Source organism: Alexandromys fortis, unplaced genomic scaffold, assembly GCF_014885135.2.
Source record: "Alexandromys fortis isolate MF-2015 unplaced genomic scaffold, M_Fortis_MF-2015_v1.1 scaffold_88, whole genome shotgun sequence".
Classification (NCBI taxonomy): domain Eukaryota; kingdom Metazoa; phylum Chordata; class Mammalia; order Rodentia; family Cricetidae; genus Alexandromys; species Alexandromys fortis.
In genome coordinates this window covers 2847490-2862919 of record NW_026067961.1, presented here as the reverse complement: position 1 = coordinate 2862919, position 15430 = coordinate 2847490, and the positions used below count along the sequence as shown (strand labels likewise).

The window sequence follows — 15430 nt, the reverse complement described above, 5'->3', positions numbered from 1 at the left end:
TGAGTTCGAGGCCAGCCTGGTCTACAAGAGCTAGTTCCAGGACAGGAACCAAAAGCTACGGAGAAACCCTGTCTTGAAAAAAAAAAAAAAAAAGACTTGCATGGATCAATGCTTGTGAAAAGCCCCATGTTCAAAGAGGGGTGGGTTTGGGTTGAGACCAAAGCTGTGGCTGGGTTTTAAAAGATAAACCAGAGGGGCTGGAGAGGTGGCTCAGAGGTTAAGAGCATTGCCTGCTTTTCCAAAGGTCCTGAGTTCAAGTCCCAGCAACCACATGGTGGCTCACAACCATCTGTAATGAGGTCTAGTGCCCTCTTCTGGCTTGCAGGCATACACACAGACAGAATATTGTATACATAAAAAAAAAAAAGATAAACTGGAGTTTGCCAGAAGGCAGCAAATTCTATGTATAATTACCTGTTCTCCTTCCTGAAAAATTTATATTATGTTATTCGTGTGTGTGTGTGTGTGTGTGTGTGTGTGTGTGTGTGTGTGTGTAGAGATGACAGGACAGCTTGAAGAAGTCAGTTCTCTCATCCTTTTGGGATTGAACTCGGGTCATCAGGCCTGGCAGCAAGTGCCTTTGGAGGTTCTTCCATGCCCATCATTTCTTTTGCAGTAGATTGGTGCTGCCGGGAACAGATGTGTCTCACTGTCATGAAAATCTTTGTTATTAAAACATTTTAAATTCCATATTCTGAAGATCTCTGAAGTGTTTGAAGATCATCTATCTATTTAAAATATATCTCTAACCTTGAAAACATACCTAACATGACTGTAAGTTTGATTGTTATAGATGACTAACTATTAACCTGTCTTCCTTTATTATCCTAATAGCTTTCAAGGACTAGAACTTTACATTTCATTTTTTTTAAATATTTATTTATTCATTATGTATACAATATTCTGTCTGTGTTATGCCTGCAGGCCAGAAGAGGGCATCAGACCCCATTACAGATGGTTGTGAGCCAGCATGTGGTTGCTGGGAATTGAACTCAGGACCTTTGGAAGAGCAGGCAATGCTCTTAACCTCTGAGCCATCTCTCCAGCCCCCTACATTTCATTTTTTTTAAGATTTATTTATTTATTATGTATACAACATTCTGCCTCCATATATGCCCGCATGCCAGAGGAGGGCTCCATATCTCATTACAGATGGTTGTGAGCCACCATGTGGTTGCTGGGAATTGAACTCAGGACCTCTGGAAGAGCAGCCAGTTCTCTAAACCCCTGAGCCATCTCTCCAGCCCTCTCTGTGGCTTTGGAGCCTGTCCTGAAACTAGCTCTTATAGACCAGGCTGGCCTCGAACTCACAGAGATCTGCCTGCCTCTGCCTCCTGAGTGCTGGGATTAAAGGGGTGCACCACCACCTCCCAGCAAGAAACAAATCTTTACAGGATGAAACCATTGTCCCACAGCAAGAGATGGCTCCGTGGTTAAGTGATTGCTGCTCTTCCAGAGGACCCAGGTTCAGTTCCCTGCACCTATATCAGGTGATTCATAACTGACTGTAGCTCCAGTTCTAGGGGCTCCCCCACCTTCTTCTGGGCTCCAAGAGTACTATCTTCACATGCACAACACTCTCCATACACAGAATTCAAAATTTTTTTGAAAAAAAAAAAAAAAGCTAAGTTCAAGAAACATTTACTATTCTAAACCTATGGGAAACCAGAGTCGGGGCTCAGCACACCAGAGTGTTGGTGGCTGGGCCCTTGCAGTCTGAAGGTGGACTGTGTATTTCAGCAACTAAAATCATCAAGGACCAGGTCACTTTCCCACCATTGTGGAGTCACTGAAGGAGGAGGGCAACTGTCTTGGGTCCTAATCACTCCATTTTGGTCTCCTTTGGCTCTATTTTTGGGCTTTCGTATTTCTTCCTTCTGAGTTACTCCCTCTCCTGCAGTTACGTTGGCTTGCAGAAAACAAGACTGATGAACGCCTTCAGGTCAGAGGTCCAAAAGTTCCCCCGAAACAAGTGAACCCTGAAGGATGGGTCACCCCAGCCCATGAAGGACATCACCTGTGATGTGAGGACCCCAGAGCAGAAGTCAGCTCGTTGGAACTGGATTGTGGCTTTCCTAGAGTCCCTCAGAGAACCAGGATAGCGACGCTGCTCATTCGGCCGTCTGGCTGGCTGCTCTGTGTGCCGCCAGGCTCAGCCTTCTTCTGCTCGCTCCCTTTTCTTGTCAGCGGCTGAAAGACAGGCTTGGATTCACTGGCTCCCTTTGTCTATCTTCCTAGGGCAGCCGTGCTGATTAAATGGCCTTTGTTATTGTCTCTTTCGCTAGTGTATTGGGCAGGTGAGTGTCTAGGCTGTTGGGATTTCTGGAGCAGGTTCAATCACAGGTTGAACCTTTCTAGGCTAATGGCTGAGTTCCCTTTCTCTCTCAGACAAGCTAGTCTTAAATTTGTAGTAATCCTCCCGCCTCGGCCTCCTGAGTGCGTAGACCACAGGTATTGCACCGGAAGTTATGGCGGTCGGACACTTAAAAGAAATCCCACACTAGCTCAGAAATAAGAAATACATAGGCTTTTATTAAGGGTAAAACTCACAAATCAGAATTCTCCGCTTGACCGGTTGAATCACGCGACCCAAAGAAGCAGCCTACCAGGCATGGAGCAAGGGGACTGAGCGAGAAGGGGCCCAGGCATGCTCAGCTTCCCTGTAAATAGTAAGAGAGGCCACGCCCCAGTAGGCGGGCTAATACAAGCTGTAACACTTCCTACGACAAGGTGTAAACCACCATGCCCAGCTTTTGTCTGTGTTTTTTTTTTAACTGAAGACTTAAGGGATTTGTTTAGTTTTTTTTTTTTTTTTTATGGCTCAGATGGTGCAGAGAGGAAAGATGGTCTTTTTAGAGCCTGACAACCCAAGTTTGATCCCCAGGACCGACACAATGGGAGGTGAGAATCCCAAAGTTTGTTCTCTACCTCCACACAAGAGTGTGGTATGCCTCCCCCACTAAAAATAATAAATAAAATTTATTTATTTATTTATTTTTGTTTTTTCGAGACAGGGTTTCTCTGTGGCTTTGGAGCCTGTCCTGGAACTAGCTCTGTAGACCAGGCTGGTCTCGAACTCACAGAGATCCGCCTGCCTCTGCCTCCCGAGTGCTGGGATTAAAGGTGTGCGCCACCATCGCCCGGCTAAAATTTAAATTTTTTTTTATTTTTTTTAAATATTTATTTATTTATTATGTATACAATATTCTGTCAGTGTGTATGCCTGCAGGCCAGAAGAGGGCACCAGACCTCATTACAGATGGTTGTGAGCCACCATGTGGTTGCCGGGAATTGAACTCAGGACCTTTGGAAGAGCAGGCAATGCTCTTAACCGCTGAGCCATCTCTCCAGCCCTAAAATTTATTTTTTAAAGTTTTTCAGGGCTCAGTATGTAAGGTCCCTTGCCCCAAATCTGACAATATGACTTCTTGGAAAGTAGAGGACTGACTTCTGTAAGTTGTCCTCTGACCCCCGATGTACACTGTAGCATGTACACACACACATATGCATGTATGCACGTATGCACACACATCACAACACGGTGCTGGGGTCTACAGATGTGTTGGACTGGATTTATAACTTCTGGAATATATGCACTCTTCTGCCAGCGACAGAATGAAGCAAGAGTAGGTAACAACAGGCATGGAGGAAGCAAAGCCAATTCTTAAAAAAAAAAGTATTTTTTCAAAGTCACTTTTTTTTTTTTTTTCCGAGATAGGGTTTCTCTGTGGTTTTGGAGCCTGTCCTGGAACTAGCTCTTGTAGTCCGGCCTGGTCTCGAACTCACAAAGATCCACCTGCCTCTGCCTCACAAGTGCTGGGATTAAAGGCATGCGCCGTCACTTCTTTTTTTTTTTTTTTAATATTTATTTATTTATTATGTATACAATATTCTGTCTGTATGCCCGCATGCCAGAAGAGGGCGCCAGACCTCTTTACAGATGGTTGTGAGCCACCATGTGGTTGGTGGGAATTGAACTCAGGACCTTTGGAAGAGCAGGCAATGCTCTTAACCACTGAGCCATCTCTCCAGCCCCCCAACGTCACTTCTTATAGGACTTACCTGGGTGTGGGTGCCAAAGCAGAAAGGTTTGCAGAGCCCAGCTTCAGCATTGCAAAGGCAAGAGCAACAAGCTGCCCCTGGTATGTTGGTTCACGCCTGTAATCTCAGAATTTGGGAGAACGAGGCAGGATTGCTGAGTCAAAGGCCAGCTTGGAGGATACAGTGCTCCCCAGGCCAGCCTGGACTATAGAATGATAAGGAATAAGGCTCTATCTTTTCATTTTATTTTTTTAAAATTTATTTATTTATTATGTATACAACATTCTACCCCCATGTATGCCTGCAGGCCAGAAGAGGGCCACAGATCTCATTACAGATGGCTGTGAGCCACCATGTGGTTGCTGGGAATTGAACTCAGAACCTCTGGAAGAGCAGCCAGCACTCTTAACCACTGAGCCATCTCTCCAGCCCATAAGGCTCTATCTTAACACACCAAACAAAAGACTAGGATAATCAAACCAAACAGGAAAGAAAACTGCAGGCGGCTTTGAAGCCTGAGTAGCTGACTTCAGACACTGACTTTAAACACACCAATCAGCATGGTGTGTTTCCTCCAAAGATTATAAGTCAAGAAGGGGGTTTTTAAGGAATTCCAGGCGACAGAACTGGATTGTGCAGTGATCACAATTCCGGATCCCAGAGGAAATTCCCGATGAACACAAGACGCCATGCCAACGAGCTGTCCAGCTATGGATGAAAACCCTCACTTCGCTGCGTGAGGTTGATGAGCTGGGCGCTGAGAGTGGCTGAACAGGACCCTGCACCGCCTGGATCTGGGTGGTCCTGGAAAGCTGGGGAAGGCTTTGGGAACTGGGGAGCTAGAAGGCAGAGGGCGCCAGACTGAATCTGTGGGATCAAGCTGGAGCGTGCTGCTAGCCGCAGAAGGCAGGCTAGTAATGAGGGTGTCATGAACTTCCAAACTGGGCGTTTTCTTTAGGATGAAGAAATATAGTCCTGGGGCTGGCGAAATAGCTCAGCGGTTAAGAGCACTGACTGCTCTTCCAGAGGACCGGGGTTCGATTCCCAGCACCCACATGGCAGCTTACAACTGTCTGAAAATCCAGTTCAAGGGGATCTGACACCTTCACAGCAATGCACATAAAGATAAATAAATCATAAAAAAATTAAAAATGTAGTCCTGGAACTTTTTCTTTCTTAAGGGTTTGACTGTATACCTTGGTAGTCCTGGAACTCGATAGTGTAGCCCAAACTGGCTTCAAACTAGCTACGCAGCTGTGGCATCCTCCTGCCTCTGCCTCCAGAGTGGTGGGCTCAGTGGAGTGAGGTACCCGGCCTGGCGGACATTGAGAATTCTAATTTTCTCTGTGATCAAAAAGAGATAGCTCCAATCTCCTCAAGTAACTGCGTTCGATTGTCATCTGGCCAGCTGGTAATTGCCTGTTTAGGGAACGTTTGTCTTAATTTTTCAAGACTTTTAAAGGTAGAGCTCTCCCCTTTATCTCTCTTTGGGCTCGCCTGGTTCCCCTCCGGTAGTTGCAGTGGGACGGTCCACGTGGACTCCTTCCTTTCCCGGCAGCCGACCCTGCCCCGGGAAAACCAATAGCTGCCTGATCGCCCCTGCGGCGGCTGGTCCGCGGCGATCTAGCGGCAGTGCCGATCGATTAAGGCTGCCTGGCTTCTTGCTAGCTCCGCGCGCACCGGGCTCTTCGCGCCTGCGTAGTGCGCCCCCCTCCCTTTCTGCCTCCTCTGCCGCCATGGCGCCCGTGGTTAGTATGGCTCCGCGTGAGGCCGCGGCTCCCCGAGCGGCACGTGGGCCTGGTGGGCTGGCTCGGGCTCAGGACGGCGTGGGGGACTGCGCCCTGCCGCGTCAGGCCGGGATGGCCTGGCAGGCGGGGCGCAGGAGGCCGGGGCCTCGGCCGGGCCCAGCACGTTGTGGGCGGAGGAGGCCGCGGATCGCGGCCGTGGGGAGAGCCGTGACTGCTCGGGGTGGCGGATCGGATCCTGCTCGGGGCCTGCGGGCTGGATACCGACCGGCCTCGAGACCCAGCCTTGGGCTCCGGGCACCGCGCCCGGCTATTTGAGCGAGGGGCCGGCAAGATGGATGTGACCTGCCACCCTGTGCAGCCGGGTGGAAATGGCCCTCCACGGGGCGACCGGGTTTCAGAGCCGCGGTTGGGCTTGAGAAGGATTCTTGTGGCACCCTTCGAGCAAGCTGCTTGCATTAGGGTGCAGCTGTATACAGGCCCTTCTGTGTTGGGCGACGAAGGCCCGATTTCGTTCTCTTGTCTGAGGATGGGCTGTGCGGTGTCTTTATGTCAGGCTCTGTCTGGAGGTCGCTCTGCTTAAATAATAATGTTTTTAGGTGATGTATTATCTTTTAGTTGGGGCTCTTAGGTGTATTTCCGGTTGTCTTAGTCTTTCTACCTCGGCTTCAGTACATCGATGTGGTTTTGGGTTAGACTCCTGTTGGGAACTTTTGGGGTCTCTTGTGGGCAGGTCCTCTTACTGATCCGTCCTTTCCCGGGGCTAGATTTAAAAGCAGTCATTTTGGTTGGTAGTGGGAAGACACATTGAATTTAGCAACTTTGTAGTCACTGAAAAGTTGAGTGCCAGTTGTGGACGGTCTCTTGAACCCGAAGGGAGAGTGTGCCGTGCGTGACCCGCTAAACTTTTAATAGTAGAGATTGGGTGAGTTCTTAGAAGTTACAATGTCTGTAGAGAGACTGTTGACGAGTGTTACTTTGTGAAAGTAAACTGGACCCTCTTGGTTGTAGTTTGGAAGTGCTGAATTCACTGGTTCAGCCAGGGGAAATCGTTGGCCACACCTTGAACCATATTGTCAAGTTCCTTGGCTATTCCTGAGAAGGTCCAGGGATTAGGCGCTAAGGACCAAGATGAAGTGCTCTAGTCTGAGAGAGAGGCTAAGGATTTCACAGTAACGATGAGTGTGTAAGGCGCATGTATGCTTGTGTTTACAAGTGTGTAAGGGAGTATTTGGGAAACACTCATGGTTGTAAAGATCGGGGTGTCTGGAGAGAGTGAGGGGGACAGGAGTGTTAATGATTCCCCCTCTTCCCTTAGCTAGTAAAACAAGTCCCTTGGCACTCTTGAGGGAAACCGATCCCTCATCTCCTTGGTTTTCTGTTTGTAAAGGACTTTGGTGCCTCTGACATGCTTTGTTTAAATTGTGGGGGGCGCTACCGGAGGCTTCACCTGTGTTTTCTCTGTACCCTTAGAAAAAGCTTGTGGCGAAGGGGGGCAAAAAAAAGAAGCAGGTTTTGAAGTTCACCCTTGATTGCACCCACCCTGTAGAAGATGGGATCATGGACGCTGCTAATTTCGTAAGTGATATTCTGTTGCTTCTCTGGGCTGGGAATACGGTTGGGACCCTCTTGGAGTAGGTCTTTGTTGGGCTTGTAGGCAGTCCCACTTCTGTCCCTAAATGAGATAAGAGTAGACAGGCCGTGGTGTGTGGGTGACAGAAGATCTTACCCAGAATCAGGTAAACTCCGTGGGCCCAGCATTGCTACTGTACTTTGTTGGGTTTAATCGGTATGGGCAGCTTCATTCTGGGCCTCTGGATCCTTAGGCGATGGGCAGCCGTCCACCACATCATTGAGGCCTGAGTGTGTTTGCTTTAATCTGCTTGCTGGGCTGTCTTTGGGGCTTTTTTTTAAATACAGACTTGGTGCTATCCTGAGGTTCCCTCTTGTTTAAATTTTATGTATCATGTTTGCTGCATGTATGTCTGCACCATGTTTGTGCAGTGCCCTGGGGGACAGAGCAGGGCCAAGGCATTGGATTCTCTGGAACCAGAGTTAGAGGCCGTTGTGTGTTGGTGCTGGGAACCAGTCAGCTCCAGCCTTGTCCTTACTTTTTGCCCAATTCCCAGTATCCCTATGTTCGCCTTAATCTAGAATTGTCTCTGCAGCCCAATTTTGGCTCTTGGGACTGGGGCCTTTGTATGCAGACATCTCCTAAAGTTATACCTGTTTTTCACATTCCAGAAGGTTAAGTGTTGTCAAGAACAATCATTTCCAAAAAATTGAAAATTAAACTTAACAGCCATTAGTGGTACAAATGGAATTAACCTTGTGGGGACGTCTGCCCATCTGTCTCAGATGGGCCTCAGTTGGCCCCTGTGTCCTTTATCCAGTGACTTCTCCATGGCTTTGGTCCTTTGCATGTTGGTGGGTTCTTTTTTCTTTTCTTTTTGTTTTTTTGAGATGGGTTTTGTCTGTGTAACAGCCCTAGCTGTCCTGGAACTCACTTTGTAGACCAGACTGGCCTCAAACTCCCAGAAACCCACCTGTTTCTGCTTCTTGGGTGCTGGGATTAAAAGTGTGGGCCACCACGCCTGACTTGGCAGTTTCTTTTTTTTTTTTTTTTCTCCTTCCTTTAAAAAAGATATTCAATTTTTTTTTTTATTTTTTGTTTTTGGAGACAGAGTTTCTCTGTAACTTTGGAGCTTGTCCTAGAACTCGCTCTGTAGACCAGGCTGGCCTCAAATCACAGAGATCCACCTGCCTCTGCCTCCTGGGTGCTGGGATTAAAGGCGTGCACCACCACTACCTGGCTGATTTCTCTTTTTTCTTCATTAAAAAGCAATTATTTATTTATTGATTGATTGATTGATTACTGTACGTGGTGGCACTTGCCTTTACCCCAGTTTTTGGGAGGTGGAGGCAGGTGGATCTCTGTGACTTCGAGGCCAGCCTGGTCTATATACTGAGTTGTAGGACAACCAAAGACCCTACAAAAAAAATTTTTTTTAATGTGTGAGTGTTTTGCCTACATATATGTCTGTGTACCATGTGTATGCCCTATGCCCTTGGAAAGTCAGAGGGGGTCAGATCCCCTGAAATTGAAGTTAGGGATGGTTATATAGTGCCTCGTGGGTGCTGGGAAACGAACTCAGGTCCTCTGAAGAGTGAAAGTCTCTGCAGTCCTTGGTGACTTCTGTTTGGCATTTCTCGGCCCTGCCTGGTGTCACCACTGTGGCCTCTTTCAGCACACCATTCCCTTCCAACTTGTCTCTGCTAAGGACTTCCTTTAGAAGATGTGATTTCTGGTCCTGCCCACCGCAGCAGCTAACAGTTCTGTGTTGCAGTTTTAAAAACTTGTCCCAGAATTTTAACTCAGGACCTCAGACGAGCTAAGTGAGCATTCTTAGCTGTCATTGAGCCACATCTCACATCTTCGGTCCCTAAAAATTGTAGTGTCGAGCTGAAAGGGACTTCATCTCATTGCAGTGGCAACAGAACAAAACAAAAAAGTCCCTTTTGGACGGAGGTCCCTGAAGCCTGAGGTGAATGGCTTGCCCTGGTCACATGGTGCTTTGCAGAGTATGTCTGGGCTCACGGGTCCCTGTCGCTTCTGCTGTACCATGCAGGTGACTCCAGGCAGGTCTGTAACTGTTTGTGTCGGTGTTTGTCTCTCTGTGTACTAGGTGGAGACTCCCTCTCTAGTGCTAGGAACTGTGCTTCGTGCTCCTTAGGCTCAGAGGTTGCTTGCAGCTTTGCATGTTCCATAAAAGTTTGGCTCTTGGTCTCCTGCTTACTGTTGACCCTTTGGTTTTTATGTTGAGATAGGTAGGATCTCACTGTTGCCCTGGCTTACTCTTTACCCTTTGTCCACGAGTTTGCTGCCCTTTAAGCTCTCTGTGTGGGGCACATGTCGTCATGCATGGAAACAGTCGAGGATTTTGTGCCAGTATTATCTTCAAATTGCATGAGATTATGTTGACTAGTGCCATCTTCACGGACTTGTTCGTAAGCTTCATGGCCTAAGTCTGGTCCTTAGAACCCGCTTAGGGATCCGACCCCACACAGTGGTCCTCTGATAGCCAGACACCATGGCACACGCACATGTGTGCATACACGCACATTCCTAGAAAGACTGAAGATTTTAAAGGAGCCTGTAGTTTAGTGCTGGGAGAAAGTCTGAGTAGTCTGTCCTGGAGACGGGAAGCCCACTGCACTCACTGGTGCTTTCTGCAGGAGCAGTTCCTCCAGGAGAGAATCAAGGTGAACGGCAAAGCTGGGAATCTCGGCGGAGGGGTTGTGACCATCGAACGGAGCAAGAGCAAGATCACTGTCACTTCCGAGGTGCCTTTCTCCAAAAGGTAAAGGGCAGTGAGTGGGTGTGTGAACATTGCCACTAATTTATGTATTATGTTTTAGCTTTTTGAGATAGGGTTTCTGTGTAGCACTGCCTGGCCTCGAACTTGCCGAGATCTGCCTCTGCCTTCTGGTGAAGTGTTTTCTTTTTTTTTTTTTTTTTAGTTTTTTGAGACAGGGTTTCTCTGTAGCTTTGGAGCCTGTCCTGGAACTAGCTCTTGTAGACCAGGCTGGCCTAGAACTCACAGAGATCCACCTGCCTCTGCCTCCCGAGGTCTGGGATTAAAGGCGTGTCCCACCACCGCCCATCTCTGGTGAAGTTTTTTAATGCTGGAGAAGTTTTTAAAGATTTATATTTATGTATTTGTATATGCAGGTGCCCTGGAGCTAGAGTTACAGGTGGTCATGAGTTGCCTGGTGTGGGTGCTGGGTTCTGAACGTGTCCTGAAAGAGTAGTTAAGTATATTTATTTAGCTTGTCATTGCCATACTTGTTCCCAGGCTACAGCATTACAAACTTCAAAAGGGACTCAGACTTTGCCTTTGTTTCTGTTAGTTTTTTTTCCAGTTGGTTATTTGAGGCAGGGTCTCTATAATAGAGACTTGGCCAGTGTCCGCCTTCCCAGTGCTAGGGTTAAAGGCGGGTGCCACCACGCCTAGCATTCTTTGTTGTTAGATCGTGGTGGTGACAGCCCCCTCCACCAGTGTAGCTCAGACTGGGCTCAAACTCAGTTGTAGCTGAGATTGGCCTTGATGCCTGATCTTGTCCCCATCTCCTGAGAGCTGGGCTTACAGGTGCTTGCTGCCACACTTAGGTGAGAGATTCATTTTTAATTCTGATTTTCTTGTAAGCTGTCCTTTGGCATTGGGTGAGATCTGATACCATCGTGGAGTCTTCCCTTGCAGGGTGTGACACTGATTCTGTGTGAGGCTGTGGGTGACGGTGGTGATGTGCTGCTTTAGCAGAGTGGGATGTAGTTGGGCCTGGAGAAGCTCTTAGTGTGTGCCCGGCAGAGTCTGCAAATTGAGTGAGGCAGGCGGTGCACAGCAGGCAGCCCGTGGGGCAGAGGCTTCCCCACACCCTTGAACTCTCCTGTAGCTCAGGCCTGCCTTACCCTGGAACCACTCCTGCTCTAGTCTCTCAGATACGCATTCTGATCCCCACAGCCTGTGTTAGGGAGACTGAGAGCTGAGTTTGAGGACTTTGTACACAATAGGTGCTGAGTTGCGTCTTGGTGCCACTGTCCCATGGTCTCTTTTTTGTTTCATTTTGAGTTCGAGACAAGAGTCTTAAGTTGCCTAGGCCCGCCATGAGAACTTGGGGTATAGCTCAGGCAGGATTTGAACTTGGAATTTTCCTGTCGCCATTTCCAAATGCCTTGCCTGCTGAGTTTGCTTTCTCGATGACAAGTGTTATTTTTCTGAAACACCCAAGGGTGTTCCGAGTCTAGGAGGTCTTTTCTTCCTGTCTCTGCCGCTGTTTTACTGTGAGTTTTGAAACCCTGAAGTTTTGCGTTTGAGAAAACAATGACATAGGCTGCCGCTGGGTTTGATGTAGCCCAGGCTGATCAGAAACTGGTGATCTCCTAAGTACTGAGGTTTTTTTTTTTTTTTTTTAAATTCTTTTCTCCTGGGTTTTTAAGACAGTTTTTCTCTGTGTAACAGCCCTAGCTGTCTTGGAACTCACTTTGTAGACCAAGCTGGCCTCCAACTCACTGAGCTCACTGAGATCCACCTGTCTCTGCTTCCAAGTGTTGGGATTAAAGGCGTGCTCCACCATGGCCCGGCTTAACAGCAAGTTAATTTAGGCCAAGGCAACAGATGAAGGAAACGTAGTATGGCTGAGAGGTGGTGGCTCAGGTGCGGGCAGTGTGCAGCACCGTGAGTGACCCCAGCAGAGCAGGGAAGAAACCTGAAGAAACTTGAGGCAAGGCATCATAAGCTTGTAGTCTCAGGCTGAGCTTGGTGGGTCTTTTGAGCCCAGTTTTTGAGGTCACCTTAGGTAACAGGGACCCATCTCATAACAAGAGTCTCAGCTCTGGACTCAGAACATTGGCAAATAGCCCTGACAACTCGTCTGCCTCCTCAGGGAGGTTTGCAGAAGGATGTGGGAAGTGCTTGGAGCTGCTTGGAAGGTTAGTGACTCTCAGTAAAGGTGTTAAAACACGTGTAATTGTCAGCTTACCACTGCCTTTTCTAGTGGTCATTGCGGGCCACTTTGTAGGTGTTGGCTGCTTAGGGGACCAGCTGGTTTGTGCCGATGGCGTTCTCACTGTTACCGCTTCTTGAGGATGCATGGTGGACAGTCTTGGGAGAGCGCTGCCTCGTGTGTACTTGCCTTGGCCAGTCCTTGTTTGGGAGGGCTGAAAAAACATCTTAAAATTGTTTTCATTGTGTTTTATGAAGTTAAAATGTTTCAGAATGCATGACCAGTCTACTGTAGTTCTTAAATGTTCTTTTTCTGCAGGTATTTGAAATATCTCACCAAAAAATATTTGAAGAAGAACAATCTCCGAGACTGGTTGCGTGTTGTTGCCAACAGCAAAGAGAGCTATGAGCTGCGTTACTTCCAGATTAACCAGGATGAAGAAGAGGAGGAGGATGAGGATTAAGACACATTGGTCTGGAATGTTTTGTATTAATTCATAAATAAAATTTAGGAACAAAACCTGTGGTTTATCATTGTATCTCTACAGTGTGGGTTGGACAGGAAATTGGAGGTGACAGGCCTGGGCTGTAGCTGGTTGCTGCTTGTTTGTATATAGACACTTAATTCTCCAGTAGTAAGGCTCGAGTGCAGCCGGGCCAGCCCGTTGCATCTGACCCTGCACACGGCAGCCGACTGAGGCTGAAAAGGCCTGGCGCCTGTCTCAGCAGTGTGAGAATACAGTGTGGTGCTCCTTGCTAAAAGCAAGCCAGTGATGTCTGTGGAGATTTCCTCGTAAAATGACAGCCCATAAAACAGCTTCCCAAGCTGTTCACCATTGCAAGCGCTAACCTTTTTCCTTCTTGTAGAAATAAGAGGTGGTTTTAGTGTTGCTGTTGCATATTCTGCCCTTTATAGAAGGATTTGTAAATACGCTGGGCGTCCATGCCTTTAGGGTGCTGTCTCCATAGGATAGGTGTGAGTCAGGTCAGCAAGGGCTAGCAGTGAGACTTAAAATATATATAAAGCCGCAGCTTGTCTAAGTCTATGTAACAAGCTGTTTTTCTAGCTTCCAGCAGAGGGTGCTGAAGACAGCTTCCAGATGTTCCCCGTAGGGGGAGCCCTTCCATGCCTAGGGCTCAGCAGGCTTGCAGGGAGGGAAAGTAAGTGAGGAAGGTGAGTGTTTGCTGGAAAGAAGTTGCCCAGGAAATTGCTACTTCAGCTGTCACTGAAGGTCACAACTGGATTTAGTGATAAAAGTCTTAGCCTGGGGCTATAGCCTGGTAGTGGAGCTCTTGCCTAACAAGCTCAAGTCCCTAGGTTCAATTTCTTTGACAGCAAACCGTCCAAGCAGTGTGCACAGCAGACTGGGACAGAGGAAGGCCTTTTCAAGGGTCACTTTGGAGATGTTCCTGACACCTTAGGGTAATTCTCTGAAGGCAGAATTGTGTAGGAGCATCTTATCTGCCCTGCTTTCTAGTAACTGAAATGTCAAAAGGTCTTGCTTACGGCCACAGGCCATAGTTGAGGCCTGTGCCCTGTCTATCAGCTGGACATGAGATGTCGGCCCTGCTCCACCTCCAAGGAAACATGTTTCTGGGGTTGAGTCTAACATGTTGAGGCTTTGCAATCTCACTTGTAGCAAAAGTTCCAGCATTTTCTATTTCTATGCAAATTTCTTAGAGCAGACTGTCTTGGTTTTCTTCTCTGTCCTTGTAGGAGGTAGCATTTTCTTTAGACCTATATGTGCAGCCCCTCATGGTTAAAATTCTTAGATTTGTGACTTGGATTTGCAGATCTTGTTTGTTGTGTTGATGTTCCCATGTGGTTATTTCTAGTTTGGCTGTAAAAAAAAAAAATTAACCCTGGGTTGATTAGCACATGCCTCTAGAAAATGGTCCCAGATTAACTGTAATAAAATGGAAAATGCGTTTTCTGCTCCTTTCTAAGCTCCTGTATTTGAATGTTCACGTTTTGTATTAAAGTGGCTAACGTGGCTACTGGCACCGTGCAAGGCTTGCTTTCTTTTTTTTCTGCTTCACACCTGTTAACCTTTCCTTCACTGGCTCGTTGCGTTGGGCATGGAGAAAAAGTCTCCTTTCTCTGCTACCTCCCCTCTACAGCTCAGCCTCCAAGAGGTTGGTCAGCGTTGACTGACACTCGCTTTCCAGACAGGTGCCCTTTTCTGATGGGCACCGTGAAGAGTAAACTTGAATTCTGTTAAACCTACAACAGCATCTGTGTCCAGGCCCCCTCCTAGACCTGTCTCCTTTCTGTCTGCCTGGCCTTGTGCCCTACCTGTCCTTATCGGAAGTGTTGGCACAGAACACTGGAGTTTGAAGCCATGACTTCAGTTCGTGGAAGCCATAAAACCATGCTGGCACAGGCTTGCTCCCTGCCGGTTAGGGTTGCTCCTAGTGCATCCCAGGAAGAATCTACAGGGGAGGCTTCATGTCTAGACTCGGTTTACTTGGAGAAGCCTCCACAGTGCCATAGCCCCTGCCTTTCATGAGTGGAAGTGCATTTGTAGCGCCCTCCCCTCAGCAGCCAGTCCAATGGACAGGTCCCTGCTGGTCCCTTGCTGAGAGCTGAGATCCTGCTCTGACCAAATGCCTGGGATGTGGAGCCTCTCAGGGTGGGGCACAGCTTATTGGAAGGTGAGGACCCTAGCGCAGGGTCCTTTAAACCCTTTTAAAGTCAGGAAATTTCAGGAGGGCCTGGAGGTCAATGTGGACACCTGGGGATGTGGTCCCTTGAACTGGCAAGAGCTGAAGCCGGCAGGGACTTGAGGTTGTTGGTCTGTTCTAAGAGGCAACCAAAGTGGGGGATAGTGTCACAAGAGGGTGATCAGTGCTCGTGGACATGGCTGGTTGGTGATTATTTCATTATAGAAAACCCGGTTGACTGATTTGTCCAGGTTTGTGGGTTAGCCTGGAGGTTGCTTGCTTGGGGGAGGGACTGGTTGTAGGGTGTCTTCTACACAAGGCTTCAGCTAACCGGATGAGGGGGATGTTTGCCACAGGAGCACGGGCACCCACAAAACCTGGGTGCAGTGGTTTGCTTCCATAATCCCAGTGCTGGGAAGTCAGAGACAGGAGGATCCCTGGGACTCAACTGGCAAGCCAGTGTAGCTGACTAGCAAG

General features: G+C 48.0%; 1 protein-coding gene across 1 annotated transcript; it reads left to right on the top strand.

Moving 5' to 3' along the window:
• The first annotated feature begins 5652 nt into the window (after nucleotides 1–5652).
• Rpl22 (ribosomal protein L22) lies at nucleotides 5653–14290 on the top strand. Its single transcript, XM_050153260.1, has 4 exons — nucleotides 5653–5789; nucleotides 7260–7364; nucleotides 10023–10147; nucleotides 12609–14290. Exons 1-4 carry the CDS (start codon nucleotides 5778–5780, stop codon nucleotides 12751–12753), a joined length of 387 nt encoding a protein of 128 aa, XP_050009217.1. The 5' UTR covers nucleotides 5653–5777; the 3' UTR covers nucleotides 12754–14290.
• Nucleotides 14291–15430: the final 1140 nt, after the last annotated feature.

Bases quoted from the DNA above. Each gene is read 5' to 3' on its own strand.
- Rpl22 (XM_050153260.1), top strand. The intron at 7,365-10,022 runs GTAAGTGATATT...TGCTTTCTGCAG, and splicing joins TCATGGACGCTGCTAATTTC to GAGCAGTTCCTCCAGGAGAG. The intron at 10,148-12,608 runs GTAAAGGGCAGT...CTTTTTCTGCAG, and splicing joins GAGGTGCCTTTCTCCAAAAG to GTATTTGAAATATCTCACCA.